This window comes from Eucyclogobius newberryi, unplaced genomic scaffold (assembly GCF_026437365.1).
Source record: "Eucyclogobius newberryi isolate DKJ021-1_F unplaced genomic scaffold, fEucNew1.0.hap1 SCAF_101, whole genome shotgun sequence".
Classification (NCBI taxonomy): domain Eukaryota; kingdom Metazoa; phylum Chordata; class Actinopteri; order Gobiiformes; family Gobiidae; genus Eucyclogobius; species Eucyclogobius newberryi.
Window position 1 is genome coordinate 175054 of NW_027315726.1, and position 22447 is coordinate 197500.

The window sequence follows — 22447 nt, forward strand, 5'->3', positions numbered from 1 at the left end:
TTCTCACTCCTGTCCTCACCTGTCGGGCTCTCACTCCTGTCCTCACCTGTCGGGTTCTCACTCCTGTCCTCACCTGTCGGGCTCTCACTCCTGTCCTCACCTGTCGGGCTCTCACTCCTGTCCTCACCTGTCGGGCTCTCACTCCTGTCCTCACCTGTCGGGCTCTCACTCCTGTCCTCACCTGTCGGGCTCTCACTCCTGTCCTCACCTGTCGGGTTCTCACTCCTGTCCTCACCTGTCGGGCTCTCACTCCTGTCCTCACCTGTCGGGTTCTCACTCCTGTCCTCACCTGTCGGGCTCTCACTCCTGTCCTCACCTGTCGGGCTCTCACTCCTGTCCTCACCTGTCGGGCTCTCACTCCTGTCCTCACCTGTCGGGCTCTCACTCCTGTCCTCACCTGTCGGGCTCTCACTCCTGTCCTCACCTGTCGGGTTCTCACTCCTGTCCTCACCTGTCGGGCTCTCACTCCTGTCCTCACCTGTCGGGTTCTCACTCCTGTCCTCACCTGTCGGGCTCTCACTCCTGTCCTCACCTGTCGGGCTCTCACTCCTGTCCTCACCTGTCGGGCTCTCACTCCTGTCCTCACCTGTCGGGTTCTCACTCCTGTCCTCACCTGTCGGGCTCTCACTCCTGTCCTCACCTGTCGGGTTCTCACTCCTGTCCTCACCTGTCGGGCTCTCACTCCTGTCCTCACCTGTCGGGCTCTCACTCCTGTCCTCACCTGTCGGGCTCTCACTCCTGTCCTCACCTGTCGGGCTCTCACTCCTGTCCTCACCTGTCGGGCTCTCACTCCTGTCCTCACCTGTCGGGTTCTCACTCCTGTCCTCACCTGTCGGGCTCTCACTCCTGTCCTCACCTGTCGGGCTCTCACTCCTGTCCTCACCTGTCGGGCTCTCACTCCTGTCCTCACCTGTCGGGCTCTCACTCCTGTCCTCACCTGTCGGGTTCTCACTCCTGTCCTCACCTGTCGGGCTCTCACTCCTGTCCTCACCTGTCGGGCTCTCACTCCTGTCCTCACCTGTCGGGCTCTCACTCCTGTCCTCACCTGTCGGGCTCTCACTCCTGTCCTCACCTGTCGGGTTCTCACTCCTGTCCTCACCTGTCGGGCTCTCACTCCTGTCCTCACCTGTCGGGCTCTCACTCCTGTCCTCACCTGTCGGGCTCTCACTCCTGTCCTCACCTGTCGGGCTCTCACTCCTGTCCTCACCTGTCGGGCTCTCACTCCTGTCCTCACCTGTCGGGCTCTCACTCCTGTCCTCACCTGTCGGGCTCTCACTCCTGTCCTCACCTGTCGGGTTCTCACTCCTGTCCTCACCTGTCGGGCTCTCACTCCTGTCCTCACCTGTCGGGCTCTCACTCCTGTCCTCACCTGTCGGGCTCTCACTCCTGTCCTCACCTGTCGGGCTCTCACTCCTGTCCTCACCTGTCGGGCTCTCACTCCTGTCCTCACCTGTCGGGCTCTCACTCCTGTCCTCACCTGTCGGGCTCTCACTCCTGTCCTCACCTGTCGGGCTCTCACTCCTGTCCTCACCTGTCGGGCTCTCACTCCTGTCCTCACCTGTCGGGCTCTCACTCCTGTCAAAAGAGTCAGTGATTTACATAGAAAGCAAGCGATAGATACAATTAAATGTAAAGAAGAAAAACAAAATAAAAAGAGGTTTAAAGACTTAAAACAAACTAAATAGCTTCAGCTAAATGTAGTTTATGAAATGGTTTCAGTCTTTTTTGTGTGTCTGAATCTCGATGAATGTGAAACAGCTTCTCAGGAAGTGAAGGTTTGAAACACAAACCACGTGTCACATTTGAACATCAGAACTTCCCAATTCAAAGATATTTACTGAAGCGAGATATATTTCCAGCTTTACTAGAAGAAAGGTTTGAGCACCATCGACACTATGACAACATAATACAAGTATATTCATGCTAAATATACAGGAATATTCAACATAAAGCTGGGGTCATTCATGCTGTGAAGAGGGTTGTGTTCTGTCACGTCCAGTTTCATCACATTTAGAGCAGTTTGAAGTATCAGCTCTGCTCACAATACTCACATATATTAAATCATTTACACACTCTGAAGGAAGCAGTCAAACAGGGTCTAAAATGTGCTTTACTTTTACTTTTTGACCTTTATTATGCAGCGCAGACACAAGTTTTGACCGTTTGTAATAAAACTCTAAATTTAAACACACAGCTCTCTTCTTTTTGGCCTCGTTCTCTCGCAGCTTAAATAAACCGTGTTCTGGACATTTCCGTTACAGTTGCCCCGCCTCTGGCCCCGCCCCCTCCTCTGGCCCCTCCTCTGGCCCCGGCCCCGCCTCCCACCGGCGCATGGCCCTGCCTCTGAGGAGCACCTACGACCTGCGAGAGCGAACGCGCATCGGGAGCATGACGCAGGAGGCCACGCCCTACGCCGCCGTGCCCACCGACGAGGCCGAGGCGCGGCTGCTGGACTCCGCCCACTTGTACCACATGAAGAGTAAGGGAACCTGCAGGGGTTATATATATATATATATACATATATATATATATATATATATATATATATATATATATATACATACATATATATATGTATATATGTATATACATATATATATATATATATGCCACACTCTGACCCTGCCACTCTGTGCTCTTTATCGACACGTGGGCGTGGTCTGGACTTTGACCCGTTTCCTCCGGCTTCGACTCTCGTCCCGGGAACGTCCTTTTACCTGCTCCGCTCGCACTCGTTTGGAAAATATTAGTAACCGCGGAAACAAACGGATCGAAGCGGCGGAAATCGATGTGCTCCGTGTGACCGCGCCCTCTTTCCAGCGACGCCCACGCGCTTTTTAAAACGTTCACCAGTTCGATCTCTTTGTGCCACACGATGGTGTTGAAATATCAGGTTTTTGTTTTATTATTCCAGTTATTGCATCATCTTTAAAATCGCTCTGACACCAAACTACGACACAAAAGGCCCTAAACTCCCAGAATTCCTTGCTTTCCCCGTCAGTCCATACGTTTTTCTTTGATCGCTTCACATTCGCGCGGCTGAGATCGTATGATTTTATCCTTTACATTGGATCTCGGCGTAAACTAGAACACGACGGAACCAAAACTTACACACAGCATTTTGCAGCGATCTAAAGTCGAGCTAAAGGCTAAAGTGGATCAATACCTCGTGACCGCGGCAACGTCAATAGCTTCAACTGTGAATCCGGCTCGATGTCACTCCGGCCGATCCACTTTTGGGAGAACGAGCTCAGGAACGCCGCAGTTTTGACGAGTTTTAGCCTTTTAACCGACTAAAATCCCACTTTCTGCTTCGTCTGGAGTGAAGAACGTGAAGGATCTGCCGGACCTTTCCACAACTTCTCTCTGGATTTCGTAATTTATGACGATTATTTAAACTCGCGCAAACGTCACCGATCGACGGAAGCGAACTCGTTTGGACACAGAGTCGCGAAAGACTACATCCCAAACGTCGAATCTGAACCGCCACGACGCCGGCTGGACACAAACGGGCCGAAGCCGAGCGGTCGCCGTCGTCGTCGTGGAAACGCTGGATGCTGGTTGAGTTCGCCCTGTGTTCGGAGCCCCGGCGCCCGTGCCATCAGCGGAGATGACGGACGCCGACGGTCAGGCGGTCCATGCCGGACGCTCGGGCGCGGTGGAGAAGAAGCACGCGGGCCCGGAGAGGCGGGGCAGCGCGCTCGCGGGCGTGGCCTCGTCGCCCGCCTGCCTCCAGGAGAACCGCGGCTCCATGTTCGCCGCCGAGGCCTTCGAGGACTTCGAGGAGTTTGTGTTGGACTTTGACGATTACGACCTGCTGGAGTCCATCCACACCCACCTGGAAGAGCCCGAGGACGACATACGTGAGTGAGACACGCCCCCGAGATCCAGCGCCGCCGCGGTGAAGACGCACGTCGCCCGGTGGTTAAACTGCGTCTTACGAGGTTTTATTTGGCGAATTATTGTACTTTTCAGACTATATATTTATAATAACAGATTAGAGAACATGGTGAGTAGGTGTACGTATGCTAACGCTAACAACTTCAGCTACATGACGCATGCTAACGCTAACACCTTCAGCTACATGACGCGGTGTACGTATGCTAACGTTAACACCTTCAGCTACACGAGGCATGCTAGCGCTAACACCTTCAGCTACATGACGCATGCTAACGCTAACACCTTCAGCTACATGACGCATGCTAACGCTAACACCTTCAGCTACATGACGCGGTGTACGTATGCTAATGCTAACACCTTCAGCTACATGACGTATGCTAACGCTAACACCTTCAGCTACATGAGGCACAGACAGAACTGTGGTAAGTGTCTGGTATGTTAACGTAACATATGAACAGTTATTCAGATAACTATAGCATAAAGAACATGCTAACAAGTTTAGCAAAGCATCAGTTTTACCCCAAATCACTAAATCCACTGAATTCTTCTTCCTCTGTGTCACTTCTAAACAACTCCACAAATTCCAGAGGAAGAGGAAGTGCAGATTCTTCTTCTGCGTCGCTTAGAGCCTAGAGCGTCCTCTTGTGGTTGTGTGAAAATAACTAATAATATCACATATAAGTCGCTCTGGAGTATAAGTCGCACCCCGGCCAAAACTATGAAAAATATAGTCTGGAAAATACGGTAAAGGGGACATATTTCGCAAAATCAACTTCACTGTTACTCATCGTGCAGAGTTAATCCTCTACTGTACGACGACTGAGACTCAGAAAATTCCTGGTTTCCCCTAGCCCCGCCCATATCTCTGCGCATCGTCGTGATTATTTCAAAGACTCCAAAACAAAGAGTGACGCGAGCAGGGTTCTAAAACGTCACCAAACAAAAACGAAAATCCGCTGCTAGCTATGGTGAAATGAGATGCGAAGAGGCGGGGCTTATCACTGTGAAGAGGCGGGGCTTATCACTGTGTTCTTCAATTTTGAACAGGAAGTTTCTGTTATGATTACGTTTTTGGATCCGGTTTGCGATGAACAGATTGTAAAGAAAACGATGATCCGCTCACGTTAGAGTTCAGCTTTAAGTTCCGGTCGCTCTCTGAGGTCTGATTTTCCGAGCTCCGACTCCGGAACACTCGCACATCTCGCAATTCCTTCTCGGACACTCGGGGAACATTTCAGAACCCCGAGTTTATCCGAGTTAGACAACCCAACATTGATAGTTCTCGTAATATTCGTACCTTTAGTTCCTCCCGACGGTCTCCCTTTGTTTTGCCGTTTTTAATGCTCCGTGATGCTAATGGTGCTAACGTCAGCGCGGCGCTAACGTCAACAAAAGCTTAAAATCACTCTCAGACGTCGCTTTATGAACTATAAATGTAATAACACTGACCGGTTTCATAAATTAACTCGATTGGATCCAGATTTGGGCTGATTGGAGCACTTTCCCGGTGCGTACGACTTGTTTTCAGTCGTTAACGTTTAAAACTGTGATCCGCTGCTCGTCGTCGTTCTGATTGGACGCCGGGACACAGGAAGTCGGAGAAATCAAAGCATAAGTCTCCTTTAATACCTGTCAAGTCGTAATTTGTGGAAAAAAAGGTGGAAAAATCTGTAGAAAATTATAGTCAAAAAAGTAAAACTAATTGATGACAGTCCTAGTGTGATGTCATCATTTACAACCAGGAAGTAAAACAATAAAACTGAGAAAATCCTGAATCGGGAAAAGTGTTTAAAAAAAAGGAGAGTTTTAAATTGGCCTCTCAAATCGCCCGCGGGCACGGGGTTTAAATTTGGAGGGCCCCCCGTGCCCCTGTATCAAATTACCTGAAAAAAAAAAAACAAGATTGAACTAGTATTTAGGCCATAGCTGTTCTATTGAATTGGTTTACGGATTTTTAAATGAAATACATTGAACAGGAGGGCGAAATATAAATATAATTTCAATTTCAAAACATTTTTTTTTCCGGGTTTGCCCAAAACGGACCCCGGGAGGAGGTGGGGGGCGGCGCGCAGGAGCGTGTAACAATAGATTTAGCGTGTTTTACACTCAGAACTCACACTTCTGAGTGTTCAGCCTCAGTCACGGCAAAACGCGCTGGAGAAAATGTGGTAAACGGGTTTAAAATGTGTGTTTACGACATAAAGGCGGAGTAAACGGGCGCGCGCTCTCACCGGGGCCGCGCAGGGGCGGAGCTGCTATGCCACGCTTCACGCGCTCTTATCTTTTGACTAAATACCACTTTTTTATATTTCATTTAATGCTATTTTGCGTTGTAGTAGTTTATTTTGTAGACTGTGAATATTTTGTACACTGCAGAACTTATAAGATCTCCTTGTGTCAAATGCTGTAAACAGTATTCATTTGAATCTTAGAAACATTATTATTTATTAAACAGTTTTAAAGATCATGATCTCTGTTTTATATGATTCACTATTTGTGCTCTTCATATCAATAAAAGATAAAAGTACTTTCAATTGTTTTACACGTTAATAACCAGGTTTAAAACAACACATTGAAATTGCTGGGGGGCTCAACTATTTTAGATAGGGGCCCCCCTGGCCCCTAACTTTGAAAATCTATTTCTCAGCCTGCACGTTTGTTCGCTCGCTGCACGTCACAATATAAAACGTTATTGTTACGATTGTTGTCAAAAAACGATTATTCACGATCATTTTCTTTCTTTCCCGCGCACTGACGTGTGACTTTAATAACATGGAACTTTCTAAAAGACAAAGTAAAGTTAAATTTGACAAAAAAACAGCCAGATACAATAAAGTTCGTTGCATTTAGGTCAATTTTTTAGCTGTATATTAAATAAAAAAATAGTTAATTTTGCGTCTAAAATGGTCTCGATTATCACTTTTCGGTTCTCACGATCATATTGTGACATAAATAATCACAATTATGGATTAACTCAATAATCGTGACTTCTCCAGTCGTAAATTAAATCAGCTTTTTCCACTTTCAGTTTGGATTTCAGGAGGAAAAATGTGAAAGTTACAAATCGTAAATCGCCACGAGAAGACGTTTTGTTTGGTTGGTGTTTTCGCCGAACCGTCCAGAGTTTCGCGGTTAAAATGTCGACTTTCCGCTGTAGTTTTTCGCCCGCGCTTTGACGCCGCCGCCATCGCCGACGTCGCGGCCTCCAGCGCGTTCACAGAGTCCGTTCAGAGCGAGTTTGACGAACGCGCATCGAGTCCATCGACGTGCTGAAGCGGGCGTCGCCGCTGCTGCTGCTGTGGCGTATGGATTTTCCCGCCCGTTAAGTAGAGCAGTCGGTCTGAGCGATGTGCGGTCGACCGGACGGAGAGAAAGAGGGGCGGGGCTCGTGCTAAAAAAAACAGCACTCAAACCAGCGCTTCTCAACCCGGGGGGGCGAGGACGAAAGGAAACGCTCGGCCGCAGAGCATTTTAGACGTGAAAATAAAGCTGTGTATTGCTGGTGTTTTTAGTCGGATCAGTCGTTCCGGGAAGAATCGGGGTCGGTATGCGCTCCGAGTCCAGAAAATGAAAACTGAAAGCTAAAATGCACGTCGCCCGGTGGTTAAACTGCGTCTGACGGGGTTTTATTTGGTGAATTATCGTATTTTTCGGACTACAAACCTATAATAACAGATTAGAGAACATGGTGAACAGGTGTACGCATGCTAACGCTAACACCTTCAGCTACATGACGCATGCTAACGCTAACACCTTCAGCCACATGACGTATGCTAATGCTAACACCTTCAGCTACATAACGCATGCTAACGCTAACACCTTCAGCTACATGACGCATGCTAACGCTAACACCTTCAGCTACATGATGTATGCTAACGCTAACACCTTCAGCTACATGACGCATGCTAACGCTAACACCTTCAGCTACATGACGCATGCTAACGCTAACACCTTCAGCTACATGACGTATGCTAACGCTAACACCTTCAGCTACATGACGCATGCTAACGCTAACACCTTCAGCCTCATGACGTATGCTAACGCTAACACCTTCAGCTACATGATGCATGCTAACGCTAACACCTTCAGCTACATGACGTATGCTAACGCTAACACCTTCAGCTACATGACGCATGCTAACGCTAACACCTTCAGCTACATGACGTATGCTAACACCTTCAGCTACATGACGTATGCTAACGCTAACACCTTCAGCTACATGAGGCACAGACAGAACTGTGGTAAGTGTCTGGTATGTTAACGTAACATATGAACAGTTATTCAGATAACTATAGCATAAAGAACATGCTAACATGCTAACATGTTTAGCAAAGCATCAGTTTTACCCCAAATCACTAAATCCACTGAATTCTTCTTCCTCGGTGTCACTTCTAAACAACTCCACAAACTCCAGAGGAAGAGGAAGCAAAATCAACGTATCATCATTATTGTACTCATCGTGCAGAGTTAATCCTCTTCTGTGCGGCGACCAAGGCTCGGAAAATAGCTGGTTTCCCCTAGCCCCGCCCACATCTCTGCGCAGATGAGAAATAAAAGCTAAAATGAAGTTGTTGTTTTTTTCCCCTCCATTCCCTATTAATATATGAGAGGAGTTTTGTTAATAAGAGTTTTTTTTATTTTGTTTATAAGAGTTATTCTATTAATTGTGTTTTCTGTCCTTTTCCTCTGTATCTACTGCGTTGTAACACCAACATTTCCCCATGTGTGGACGATAAAGGAATATCTTATCTGATCTTAAAATATATGGATTTCAGCCAATAACACGTCCCTAAAAACTCATTTTTACAACAAAAGGCCAAAAGTGCCAGTCAGACCATCCGCTTTACTCTGACTTATATTTCAATCGAGTCTGGATTTAAAACCACTGGGCGTGGTTCCCCTGGTGGATGTGGGTGTGGTTCCCCTGGTGGATGTGGGCGTGGTTCCCCTGGTGGATGTGGGCGTGCTGGATGTGGGCGTGGTTCCCCTGGTGGATGTGGGCGTGGTTCCCCTGGTGGATGTGGGCGTGGTGGATGTGGGCGTGGTTCCCCTGGTGGATGTGGGCGTGGTGGATGTGGGCGTGGTTCCCCTGCTGGATGTGGGCGTGGTTCCCCTGGTGGATGTGGGCGTGGTTCCCCTGGCGGATGTGGGCGTGGTCGATGTGGGCGTGGTTCCCCTGGTGGATGTGGGCGTGGTTCCCCTGGTGGATGTGGGCGTGGTCGATGTGGGCGTGGTTCCCCTGGTGGATGTGGGCGTGGTTCCCCTGGTGGATGTGGGCGTGGTGGATGTGGGCGTGGTTCCCCTGGTGGATGTGGGCGTGGTTCCCCTGGTGGATGTGGGCGTGGTGGATGTGGGCGTGGTTCCCCTGGTGGATGTGGGCGTGGTGGATGTGGGCGTGGTTCCCCTGCTGGATGTGGGCGTGGTTCCCCTGGTGGATGTGGGCATGGTTCCCCTGGCGGATGTGGGCGTGGTCGATGTGGGCGTGGTTCCCCTGCTGGATGTGGGCGTGGTTCCCCTGGTGGATGTGGGCGTGGTGGATGTGGGCGTGGTTCCCCTGCTGGATGTGGGCGTGGTTCCCCTGGTGGATGTGGGCGTGGTGGATGTGGGCGTGGTTCCCCTGCTGGGTGTGGGCGTGGTTCCCCTGGTGGATGTGGGCGTGGTGGATGTGGGCGTGGTGGATGTGGGCGTGGTCTAACCCTCGTGTCATTCCAGGCCACAGGTTGGAGGACAACCCCGGGCTGAGGCGACACTTGGTGAAAAAGTCCTCCAGGGGACAGCTGTCCCGGACCAGCACCAGCTCCGCCCCTCTGTGCAGCAGCATGAAGAAGAAGAAGAGAGGGGCGGAGAGGAAGACGCACGAGGTCCTCCCCCCGCTTTAGCCACGCCCACAACTACTAATGATGTCAAACTAAAACTTCCCTTGCATCTTTCTCTCTCTCTTTTCATCCTCCTTTCAATGGTCTTTCTCTCTCTCTTTTCACTGGTTTCTCTGTCTCATCCCTCTCTTTCTCTCTCTCTTTTCACTGGTTTCTCCGTCTCATCCCTCTCTTTCTCTCTCTCTTTTCACTGGTATCTCCGTCTCATCCCTCTCTTTCTCTCTCTCTTTTCACTGGTATCTCCGTCTCATCCCTCTCTTTCTCTCTCTCTTTTCACGGGTTCCTCCGTCTCATCCCTCTCTTTCTCTCTCTCTTTTCACGGGTTCCTCCGTCTCATCCCTCTCTTTCTCTCTCTCTTTTCACTGGTTTCTCTGTCTCATCCCTCTCTTTCTCTCTCTCTTTTCACTGGTTTCTCTGTCTCATCCCTCTCTTTCTCTCTCTCTTTTCACTGGTATCTCCGTCTCATCCCTCTCTTTCTCTCTCTCTTTTCACGGGTTCCTCCGTCTCATCCCTCTCTTTCTCTCTCTCTTTTCACGGGTTCCTCCGTCTCATCCCTCTCTTTCTCTCTCTCTTTTCACTGGTTCCTTCGTCTCATCCCTCTCTTTCTCTCTCTCTTTTCACTGGTTCCTCCGTCTCATCCCTCTCTTTCTCTCTCTCTTTTCACTTGTTCCTCCGTCTCATCCCTCTCTTTCTCTCTCTCTTTTCACTGGTTTCTCCGTCTCATCCCTCTCTTTCTCTCTCTCTTTTCACTGGTTTCTCCGTCTCATCCCTCTCTTTCTCTTTCTCTTTTCACTGGTTTCTCCGTCTCATCCCTCTCTTTCTCTCTCTCTTTTCACTGGTTCCTTCGTCTCATCCCTCTCTTTCTCTTTCTCTTTTCACTGGTTTCTCCGTCTCATCCCTCTCTTTCTCTCTCTCTTTTCACTGGTTTCTCCGTCTCATCCCTCTCTTTCTCTCTCTCTTTTCACTGGTATCTCCGTCTCATCCCTCTCTTTCTCTCTCTCTTTTCACTGGTTTCTCCGTCTCATCCCTCTCTTTCTCTCTCTCTTTTCACAGTTTTTTCTGTCTCATCCCTCTCTTTCTCTTTTCACTGGTTTCTCCGTCTCATCCCTCTCTTTCTCTTTCTCTTTTCACTGGTTTCTCCGTCTCATCCCTCTCTTTCTCTCTCTCTTTTCACTGGTTTCTCCGTCTCATCCCTCTCTTTCTCTCTCTCTTTTCACTGGTTTCTCCGTCTCATCCCTCTCTTTCTCTTTCTCTTTTCACTGGTTTCTCCGTCTCATCCCTCTCTTTCTCTCTCTCTTTTCACTGGTTCCTTCGTCTCATCCCTCTCTTTCTCTCTCTCTTTTCACTGGTTCCTCCGTCTCATCCCTCTCTTTCTCTCTCTCTTTTCACTTGTTCCTCCGTCTCATCCCTCTCTTTCTCTCTCTCTTTTCACTGGTTTCTCCGTCTCATCCCTCTCTTTCTCTCTCTCTTTTCACTGGTTTCTCCGTCTCATCCCTCTCTTTCTCTTTCTCTTTTCACTGGTTTCTCCGTCTCATCCCTCTCTTTCTCTCTCTCTTTTCACTGGTTCCTTCGTCTCATCCCTCTCTTTCTCTTTCTCTTTTCACTGGTTTCTCCGTCTCATCCCTCTCTTTCTCTTTCTCTTTTCACTGGTTTCTCCGTCTCATCCCTCTCTTTCTCTCTCTCTTTTCACTGGTATCTCCGTCTCATCCCTCTCTTTCTCTCTCTCTTTTCACTGGTTTCTCCGTCTCATCCCTCTCTTTCTCTCTCTCTTTTCACAGTTTTTTCTGTCTCATCCCTCTCTTTCTCTTTTCACTGGTTTCTCCGTCTCATCCCTCTCTTTCTCTCTCTCTTTTCACTGGTTCCTTCGTCTCATCCCTCTCTTTCTCTTTCTCTTTTCACTGGTTTCTCCGTCTCATCCCTCTCTTTCTCTCTCTCTTTTCACTGGTTTCTCCGTCTCATCCCTCTCTTTCTCTCTCTCTTTTCACTGGTTTCTCCGTCTCATCCCTCTCTTTCTCTCTCTCTTTTCACTGGTTTCTCCGTCTCATCCCTCTCTTTCTCTCTCTCTTTTCACTGGTTTCTCCGTCTCATCCCTCTCTTTCTCTCTCTCTTTTCACGGGTTTCTCCGTCTCATCCCTCTCTTTCTCTCTCTCTTTTCACTGGTTTCTCCGTCTCATCCCTCTCTTTCTCTCTCTCTTTTCACTGGTTTCTCCGTCTCATCCCTCTCTTTCTCTCTCTCTTTTCACTGGTTCCTTCGTCTCATCCCTCTCTTTCTCTTTCTCTTTTCACTGGTTTCTCCGTCTCATCCCTCTCTTTCTCTCTCTCTTTTCACTGGTTTCTCCGTCTCATCCCTCTCTTTCTCTCTCTCTTTTCACTGGTTTCTCCGTCTCATCCCTCTCTTTCTCTCTCTCTTTTCACTGGTTTCTCCGTCTCATCCCTCTCTTTCTCTCTCTCTTTTCACGGGTTCCTCCGTCTCATCCCTCTCTTTCTCTCTCTCTTTTCACGGGTTCCTCCGTCTCATCCCTCTCTTTCTCTCTCTCTTTTCACTGGTTTCTCCGTCTCATCCCTCTCTTTCTCTCTCTCTTTTCACTGGTTTCTCCGTCTCATCCCTCTCTTTCTCTTTCTCTTTTCACTGGTTTCTCCGTCTCATCCCTCTCTTTCTCTTTCTCTTTTCACTGGTTTCTCCGTCTCATCCCTCTCTTTCTCTCTCTCTTTTCACTAGTTTCTCCGTCTCATCCCTCTCTTTCTCTCTCTCTTTTCACTGGTTTCTCCGTCTCATCCCTCTCTTTCTCTCTCTCTTTTCACTGGTTTCTCCGTCTCATCCCTCTCTTTCTCTCTCTCTTTTCACTGGTTCCTTCGTCTCATCCCTCTCTTTCTCTCTCTCTTTTCACTGGTTTCTCCGTCTCATCCCTCTCTTTCTCTTTCTCTTTTCACTGGTTTCTCCGTCTCATCCCTCTCTCTCTCTCTCTCTTTTCACTGGTTTCTCCGTCTCATCCCTCTCTTTCTCTTTCTCTTTTCACTGGTTTCTCCGTCTCATCCCTCTCTTTCTCTCTCTCTTTTCACTGGTATCTCCGTCTCATCCCTCTCTTTCTCTCTCTCTTTTCACGGGTTCCTCCGTCTCATCCCTCTCTTTCTCTCTCTCTTTTCACGGGTTCCTCCGTCTCATCCCTCTCTTTCTCTCTCTCTTTTCACTGGTTTCTCTGTCTCATCCCTCTCTTTCTCTCTCTCTTTTCACTGGTTTCTCTGTCTCATCCCTCTCTTTCTCTCTCTCTTTTCACTGGTATCTCCGTCTCATCCCTCTCTTTCTCTCTCTCTTTTCACGGGTTCCTCCGTCTCATCCCTCTCTTTCTCTCTCTCTTTTCACGGGTTCCTCCGTCTCATCCCTCTCTTTCTCTCTCTCTTTTCACTGGTTCCTTCGTCTCATCCCTCTCTTTCTCTCTCTCTTTTCACTGGTTCCTCCGTCTCATCCCTCTCTTTCTCTCTCTCTTTTCACTTGTTCCTCCGTCTCATCCCTCTCTTTCTCTCTCTCTTTTCACTGGTTTCTCCGTCTCATCCCTCTCTTTCTCTCTCTCTTTTCACTGGTTTCTCCGTCTCATCCCTCTCTTTCTCTTTCTCTTTTCACTGGTTTCTCCGTCTCATCCCTCTCTTTCTCTCTCTCTTTTCACTGGTTCCTTCGTCTCATCCCTCTCTTTCTCTTTCTCTTTTCACTGGTTTCTCCGTCTCATCCCTCTCTTTCTCTTTCTCTTTTCACTGGTTTCTCCGTCTCATCCCTCTCTTTCTCTCTCTCTTTTCACTGGTATCTCCGTCTCATCCCTCTCTTTCTCTCTCTCTTTTCACTGGTTTCTCCGTCTCATCCCTCTCTTTCTCTCTCTCTTTTCACAGTTTTTTCTGTCTCATCCCTCTCTTTCTCTTTTCACTGGTTTCTCCGTCTCATCCCTCTCTTTCTCTCTCTCTTTTCACTGGTTCCTTCGTCTCATCCCTCTCTTTCTCTTTCTCTTTTCACTGGTTTCTCCGTCTCATCCCTCTCTTTCTCTCTCTCTTTTCACTGGTTTCTCCGTCTCATCCCTCTCTTTCTCTCTCTCTTTTCACTGGTTTCTCCGTCTCATCCCTCTCTTTCTCTTTCTCTTTTCACTGGTTTCTCCGTCTCATCCCTCTCTTTCTCTCTCTCTTTTCACTGGTTCCTTCGTCTCATCCCTCTCTTTCTCTCTCTCTTTTCACTGGTTCCTCCGTCTCATCCCTCTCTTTCTCTCTCTCTTTTCACTGGTTTCTCCGTCTCATCCCTCTCTTTCTCTCTCTCTTTTCACTGGTTTCTCCGTCTCATCCCTCTCTTTCTCTTTCTCTTTTCACTGGTTTCTCCGTCTCATCCCTCTCTTTCTCTCTCTCTTTTCACTGGTTCCTTCGTCTCATCCCTCTCTTTCTCTTTCTCTTTTCACTGGTATCTCCGTCTCATCCCTCTCTTTCTCTCTCTCTTTTCACTGGTTTCTCCGTCTCATCCCTCTCTTTCTCTCTCTCTTTTCACAGTTTTTTCTGTCTCATCCCTCTCTTTCTCTTTTCACTGGTTTCTCCGTCTCATCCCTCTCTTTCTCTCTCTCTTTTCACTGGTTCCTTCGTCTCATCCCTCTCTTTCTCTTTCTCTTTTCACTGGTTTCTCCGTCTCATCCCTCTCTTTCTCTCTCTCTTTTCACTGGTTTCTCCGTCTCATCCCTCTCTTTCTCTCTCTCTTTTCACTGGTTTCTCCGTCTCATCCCTCTCTTTCTCTTTCTCTTTTCACTGGTTTCTCCGTCTCATCCCTCTCTTTCTCTCTCTCTTTTCACTGGTTTCTCCGTCTCATCCCTCTCTTTCTCTTTCTCTTTTCACTGGTTTCTCCGTCTCATCCCTCTCTTTCTCTCTCTCTTTTCACTGGTTTCTCCGTCTCATCCCTCTCTTTCTCTCTCTCTTTTCACTGGTTTCTCCGTCTCATCCCTCTCTTTCTCTCTCTCTTTTCACTGGTTTCTCCGTCTCATCCCTCTCTTTCTCTCTCTCTTTTCACTGGTTTCTCCGTCTCATCCCTCTCTTTCTCTCTCTCTTTTCACTGGTTTCTCCGTCTCATCCCTCTCTTTCTCTCTCTCTTTTCACTGGTTTCTCCGCCTCATCCCTCTCTTTCTCTCTCTCTTTTCACTGGTTTCTCCGTCTCATCCCTCTCTTTCTCTCTCTCTTTTCACTGGTTTCTCCGTCTCATCCCTCTCTTTCTCTCTCTCTTTTCACTGGTTTCTCCGTCTCATCCCTCTCTTTCTCTCTCTCTTTTCACTGGTTTCTCCGTCTCATCCCTCTCTTTCTCTATCTCTTTTCACTGGTATCTCCGTCTCATCCCTCTCTTTCTCTCTCTCTTTTCACTGGTTTCTCCGTCTCATCCCTCTCTTTCTCTTTCTCTTTTCACTGGTTTCTCCGTCTCATCCCTCTCTTTCTCTTTCTCTTTTCACTGGTTTCTCGGTCTCATCCCTCTCTTTCTCTCTCTCTTTTCACTGGTTTCTCCGTCTCATCCCTCTCTTTCTCTCTCTCTTTTCACTGGTTTCTCCGTCTCATCCCTCTCTTTCTCTCTCTCTTTTCACTGGTTTCTCCGTCTCATCCCTCTCTTTCTCTCTCTCTTTTCACTGGTTTCTCCGTCTCATCCCTCTCTCTCTCTCTCTCTTTTCACGGGTTCCTCCGTCTCATCCCTCTCTTTCTCTCTCTCTTTTCACGGGTTCCTCCGTCTCATCCCTCTCTTTCTCTCTCTCTTTTCACTGGTTTCTCTGTCTCATCCCTCTCTTTCTCTCTCTCTTTTCACTGGTTTCTCTGTCTCATCCCTCTCTTTCTCTCTCTCTTTTCACTGGTATCTCCGTCTCATCCCTCTCTTTCTCTCTCTCTTTTCACGGGTTCCTCCGTCTCATCCCTCTCTTTCTCTCTCTCTTTTCACGGGTTCCTCCGTCTCATCCCTCTCTTTCTCTCTCTCTTTTCACTGGTTCCTTCGTCTCATCCCTCTCTTTCTCTCTCTCTTTTCACTGGTTCCTCCGTCTCATCCCTCTCTTTCTCTCTCTCTTTTCACTTGTTCCTCCGTCTCATCCCTCTCTTTCTCTCTCTCTTTTCACTGGTTTCTCCGTCTCATCCCTCTCTTTCTCTCTCTCTTTTCACTGGTTTCTCCGTCTCATCCCTCTCTTTCTCTTTCTCTTTTCACTGGTTTCTCCGTCTCATCCCTCTCTTTCTCTCTCTCTTTTCACTGGTTCCTTCGTCTCATCCCTCTCTTTCTCTTTCTCTTTTCACTGGTTTCTCCGTCTCATCCCTCTCTTTCTCTTTCTCTTTTCACTGGTTTCTCCGTCTCATCCCTCTCTTTCTCTCTCTCTTTTCACTGGTATCTCCGTCTCATCCCTCTCTTTCTCTCTCTCTTTTCACTGGTTTCTCCGTCTCATCCCTCTCTTTCTCTCTCTCTTTTCACAGTTTTTTCTGTCTCATCCCTCTCTTTCTCTTTTCACTGGTTTCTCCGTCTCATCCCTCTCTTTCTCTCTCTCTTTTCACTGGTTCCTTCGTCTCATCCCTCTCTTTCTCTTTCTCTTTTCACTGGTTTCTCCGTCTCATCCCTCTCTTTCTCTCTCTCTTTTCACTGGTTTCTCCGTCTCATCCCTCTCTTTCTCTCTCTCTTTTCACTGGTTTCTCCGTCTCATCCCTCTCTTTCTCTTTCTCTTTTCACTGGTTTCTCCGTCTCATCCCTCTCTTTCTCTCTCTCTTTTCACTGGTTTCTCCGTCTCATCCCTCTCTTTCTCTTTCTCTTTTCACTGGTTTCTCCGTCTCATCCCTCTCTTTCTCTCTCTCTTTTCACTGGTTTCTCCGTCTCATCCCTCTCTTTCTCTCTCTCTTTTCACTGGTTTCTCCGTCTCATCCCTCTCTTTCTCTCTCTCTTTTCACTGGTTTCTCCGTCTCATCCCTCTCTTTCTCTCTCTCTTTTCACTGGTTTCTCCGCCTCATCCCTCTCTTTCTCTCTCTCTTTTCACTGGTTTCTCCGTCTCATCCCTCTCTTTCTCTCTCTCTTTTCACTGGTTTCTCCGTCTCATCCCTCTCTTTCTCTTTCTCTTTTCACTGGTTTCTCCGTCTCATCCCTCTCTTTCTCTCTCTCTTTTCACTGGTTTCTCCGTCTCATCCCTCTCTTTCTCTTTCTCTTTTCACTGGTTTCTCCGTCTCATCCCTCTCTTTCTCTTTCTCTTTTCACTGGTTTCTCGGTCTCATCCCTCTCTTTCTCTCTCTCTTTTCACTGGTTTCTCCGTCTCATCCCTCTCTTTCTCTCTCTCTTTTCACTGGTTTCTCCGTCTCATCCCTCTCTTTCTCTCTCTCTTTTCACTGGTTTCTCCGTCTCATCCCTCTCTTTCTCTCTCTCTTTTCACTGGTTTCTCCGTCTCATCCCTCTCTTTCTCTTTCTCTTTTCACTGGTTTCTCCGTCTCATCCCTCTCTCTCTCTCTCTCTTTTCACTGGTTTCTCCGTCTCATCCCTCTCTTTCTCTTTCTCTTTTCACTGGTTTCTCCGTCTCATCCCTCTCTTTCTCTCTCTCTTTTCACTGGTATCTCCGTCTCATCCCTCTCTTTCTCTCTCTCTTTTCACTGGTATCTCCGTCTCATCCCTCTCTTTCTCTCTCTCTTTTCACGGGTTCCTCCGTCTCATCCCTCTCTTTCTCTCTCTCTTTTCACGGGTTCCTCCGTCTCATCCCTCTCTTTCTCTCTCTCTTTTCACTGGTTTCTCTGTCTCATCCCTCTCTTTCTCTCTCTCTTTTCACTGGTTTCTCTGTCTCATCCCTCTCTTTCTCTCTCTCTTTTCACTGGTATCTCCGTCTCATCCCTCTCTTTCTCTCTCTCTTTTCACGGGTTCCTCCGTCTCATCCCTCTCTTTCTCTCTCTCTTTTCACGGGTTCCTCCGTCTCATCCCTCTCTTTCTCTCTCTCTTTTCACTGGTTCCTTCGTCTCATCCCTCTCTTTCTCTCTCTCTTTTCACTGGTTCCTCCGTCTCATCCCTCTCTTTCTCTCTCTCTTTTCACTTGTTCCTCCGTCTCATCCCTCTCTTTCTCTCTCTCTTTTCACTGGTTTCTCCGTCTCATCCCTCTCTTTCTCTTTCTCTTTTCACTGGTTTCTCCGTCTCATCCCTCTCTTTCTCTCTCTCTTTTCACTGGTTTCTCCGTCTCATCCCTCTCTTTCTCTCTCTCTTTTCACTGGTATCTCCGTCTCATCCCTCTCTTTCTCTCTCTCTTTTCACTGGTTTCTCCGTCTCATCCCTCTCTTTCTCTCTCTCTTTTCACAGTTTTTTCTGTCTCATCCCTCTCTTTCTCTTTTCACTGGTTTCTCCGTCTCATCCCTCTCTTTCTCTCTCTCTTTTCACTGGTTCCTTCGTCTCATCCCTCTCTTTCTCTTTCTCTTTTCACTGGTTTCTCCGTCTCATCCCTCTCTTTCTCTCTCTCTTTTCACTGGTTTCTCCGTCTCATCCCTCTCTTTCTCTCTCTCTTTTCACTGGTTTCTCCGTCTCATCCCTCTCTTTCTCTTTCTCTTTTCACTGGTTTCTCCGTCTCATCCCTCTCTTTCTCTCTCTCTTTTCACTGGTTTCTCCGTCTCATCCCTCTCTTTCTCTTTCTCTTTTCACTGGTTTCTCCGTCTCATCCCTCTCTTTCTCTCTCTCTTTTCACTGGTTTCTCCGTCTCATCCCTCTCTTTCTCTCTCTCTTTTCACTGGTTTCTCCGTCTCATCCCTCTCTTTCTCTCTCTCTTTTCACTGGTTTCTCCGTCTCATCCCTCTCTTTCTCTCTCTCTTTTCACTGGTTTCTCCGTCTCATCCCTCTCTTTCTCTCTCTCTTTTCACTGGTTTCTCCGTCTCATCCCTCTCTTTCTCTCTCTCTTTTCACTGGTATCTCCGTCTCATCCCTCTCTTTCTCTCTCTCTTTTCACTGGTTTCTCTGTCTCATCCCTCTCTTTCTCTCTCTCTTTTCACTGGTTTCTCCGTCTCATCCCTCTCTTTCTCTCTCTCTTTTCACTGGTTCCTCCGTCTCATCCCTCTCTTTCTCTCTCTCTTTTCACTGGTTTCTCCGTCTCATCCCTCTCTTTCTCTCTCTCTTTTCACTGGTTTCTCCGTCTCATCCCTCTCTTTCTCTCTCTCTTTTCACGGGTTTCTCCGTCTCATCCCTCTCTTTCTCTCTCTCTTTTCACTGGTATCTCCGTCTCATCCCTCTCTTTCTCTCTCTCTTTTCACTGGTTTCTCTGTCTCATCCCTCTCTTTCTCTCTCTCTTTTCACTGGTTTCTCCGTCTCATCCCTCTCTTTCTCTCTCTCTTTTCACTGGTTCCTCCGTCTCATCCCTCTCTTTCTCTCTCTCTTTTCACTGGTTTCTCAGTCTCATCCCTCTCTTTCTCTTTCTCTTTTCACTGTTTTTTCAGTCTCATCCCTCTCTTTCTCTTTTCACTGGTTTCTCCGTCTCATCCCTCTCTTTCTCTCTCTCTTTTCACTGGTTCCTTCGTCTCATCCCTCTCTTTCTCTTTCTCTTTTCACTGGTTTCTCCGTCTCATCCCTCTCTTTCTCTCTCTCTTTTTACTGGTTTCTCCTTCTCATCCCTCTCTTTCTCTCTCTCTTCACTGGTTCCTCCGTCTCATCCCTCTCTTTCTCTCTCTCTTTTCACTGTTTTTTCTGTCTCATCCCTCTCTTTCTCTTTTCACTGGTTTCTCCGTCTCATCCCTCTCTTTCTCTCTCTCTTTTCACTGGTTTCTCCGTCTCATCCCTCTCTTTCTCTTTTCACTGGTTCCTTCGTCTCATCCCTCTCTTTCTCTTTCTCTTTTCACTGGTTTCTCCGTCTCATCCCTCTCTTTCTCTCTCTCTTTTCACTGGTTTCTCCGTCTCATCCCTCTCTTTCTCTCTCTCTTTTCACTGGTTTCTCCGTCTCATCCCTCTCTTTCTCTCTCTCTTTTCACTGGTTTCTCCGTCTCATCCCTCTCTTTCTCTCTCTCTTTTCACTGGTTTCTCCGTCTCATCCCTCTCTTTCTCTCTCTCTTTTCACTGGTTTCTCCGTCTCATCCCTCTCTTTCTCTCTCTCTTTTCACTGGTTTCTCCGCCTCATCCCTCTCTTTCTCTCTCTCTTTTCACTGGTTTCTCCGTCTCATCCCTCTCTTTCTCTCTCTCTTTTCACTGGTTTCTCCGTCTCATCCCTCTCTTTCTCTCTCTCTTTTCACTGGTTTCTCCGTCTCATCCCTCTCTTTCTCTCTCTCTTTTCACTGGTTTCTCCGTCTCATCCCTCTCTTTCTCTCTCTCTTTTCACTGGTATCTCCGTCTCATCCCTCTCTTTCTCTCTCTCTTTTCACTGGTTTCTCTGTCTCATCCCTCTCTTTCTATCTCTCTTTTCACTGGTTTCTCCGTCTCATCCCTCTCTTTCTCTCTCTCTTTTCACTGGTTTCTCCGTCTCATCCCTCTCTTTCTCTCTCTCTTTTCACTGGTTTCTCCGTCTCATCCCTCTCTTTCTCTCTCTCTTTTCACTGGTTTCTCCGTCTCATCCCTCTCTTTCTCTTTTCACTGGTTTCTCCGTCTCATCCCTCTCTTTCTCTCTCTCTTTTCACGGGTTTCTCCGTCTCATCCCTCTCTTTCTCTCTCTCTTTTCACTGGTATCTCCGTCTCATCCCTCTCTTTCTCTCTCTCTTTTCACTGGTTTCTCTGTCTCATCCCTCTCTTTCTCTCTCTCTTTTCACTGGTTTCTCCGTCTCATCCCTCTCTTTCTCTCTCTCTTTTCACTGGTTCCTCCGTCTCATCCCTCTCTTTCTCTCTCTCTTTTCACTGGTTTCTCAGTCTCATCCCTCTCTTTCTCTTTCTCTTTTCACTGTTTTTTCAGTCTCATCCCTCTCTTTCTCTTTTCACTGTTTTTTCTGTCTCATCCCTCTCTTTCTCTTTTCACTGGTTTCTCCGTCTCATCCCTCTCTTTCTCTCTCTCTTTTCACTGGTTTCTCCGTCTCATCCCTCTCTTTCTCTTTTCACTGGTTCCTTCGTCTCATCCCTCTCTTTCTCTTTCTCTTTTCACTGGTTTCTCCGTCTCATCCCTCTCTTTCTCTCTCTCTTTTCACTGGTTTCTCGGTCTCATCCCTCTCTTTCTCTCTCTCTTTTCACTGGTTTCTCCGTCTCATCCCTCTCTTTCTCTCTCTCTTTTCACTGGTTTCTCCGTCTCATCCCTCTCTTTCTCTCTCTCTTTTCACTGGTTCCTTCGTCTCATCCCTCTCTTTCTCTCTCTCTTTTCACTGGTTTCTCCGTCTCATCCCTCTCTTTCTCTTTCTCTTTTCACTGGTTTCTCCGTCTCATCCCTCTCTTTCTCTCTCTCTTTTCACTGGTTTCTCCGTCTCATCCCTCTCTTTCTCTTTCTCTTTTCACTGGTTTCTCCGTCTCATCCCTCTCTTTCTCTCTCTCTTCTCTGCAGTTGTTCGTGGAGCTTAACGAGCTGATCGTGGAGCATAACGAGCTGCGATGGAAGGAGCGAGCTCGTTGGATCAAGTTCGAGGAGGACGTGGAGGAGGAGACGGGACGCTGGGGCAAACCCCACGTGGCCTCGCTGTCCTTCAGGAGCCTCCTGGAGCTCAGGAGGACCATCTCGCACGGTACGAGTCAGGTCCGGTCAGGGCGCTGAATTAAGTCCGATCAATCTATCGTCCTAAAAATCGACATAAACGTGAAGAACTTTTATCCGGCTGTTTTTGTCCCGTTTGAATTTATATTGTTCTTTAGAACGTCAAGTTTCGTAAAGTCGCTCACAAACTCGAGATTTATGAGAAAATGAAAGATTTAGGTCTGAATAGTGGTGAATAGTATTTTTTTCCCCATGTGTGGACGATAAAGATTATCTTATCTTATGGATAATGGTGGATAATGGTGGATAGTGGTGGATAATGGTGGATAATGGTGGATAATGGTGGATAATGGTGGATAATGGTGGATAATGGTGGATAGTGGTGGATAATGGTGGATAATGGTGGATAATGGTGGATAATGGTGGATAATGGTGGATAATGGTGGATAATGGTGGATAGTGGTGGATAATGGTGGATAATGGTGGATAATGGTGGATAATGGTGGATAATGGTGGATAGTGGTGGATAATGGTGGATAATGGTGGATAATGGTGGATAATGGTGGATAATGGTGGATAATGGTGGATAATGGTGGATAGTGGTGGATAATGGTGGATAATGGTGGATAATGGTGGATAATGGTGGATAATGGTGGATAATGGTGGATAATGGTGGATAATGGTGGATAATGGTGGATAGTGGTGGATAATGGTGGATAATGGTGGATAGTGGTGGATAATGGTGGATAATGGTGGATAATGGTGGATAGTGGTGGATAATGGTGGATAATGGTGGATAATGGTGGATAATGGTGGATAATGGTGGATAATGGTGGATAGTGGTGGATAATGGTGGATAATGGTGGATAGTGGTGGATAGTGGTGGATAATGGTGGATAATGGTGGATAATGGTGGATAATGGTGGATAATGGTGGATAATGGTGGATAATGGTGGATAATGGTGGATAATGGTGGATAGTGGTGGATAATGGTGGATAATGGTGGATAATGGTGGATAATGGTGGATAGTGGTGGATAATGGTGGATAATGGTGGATAATGGTGGATAATGGTGGATAATGGTGGATAGTGGTGGATAAT

General features: G+C 47.4%; 1 protein-coding gene across 1 annotated transcript in view; it reads left to right on the forward strand.

The window, feature by feature from the left end:
• The first annotated feature begins 2327 nt into the window (after positions 1-2327).
• The window catches only part of slc4a3 (solute carrier family 4 member 3), a 43119-nt gene continuing 22999 nt past the window's right edge, over positions 2328-22447 (forward strand). Inside the window, exons 1-3 of the mRNA XM_072465926.1 lie at positions 2328-2479; positions 9613-9761; positions 21200-21377. Of these exons, the coding sequence (XP_072322027.1) occupies positions 2332-2479; positions 9613-9761; positions 21200-21377 (475 nt within the window). The 5' untranslated portion in view covers positions 2328-2331. The remainder of the gene's footprint in view (positions 2480-9612; positions 9762-21199; positions 21378-22447) is intronic.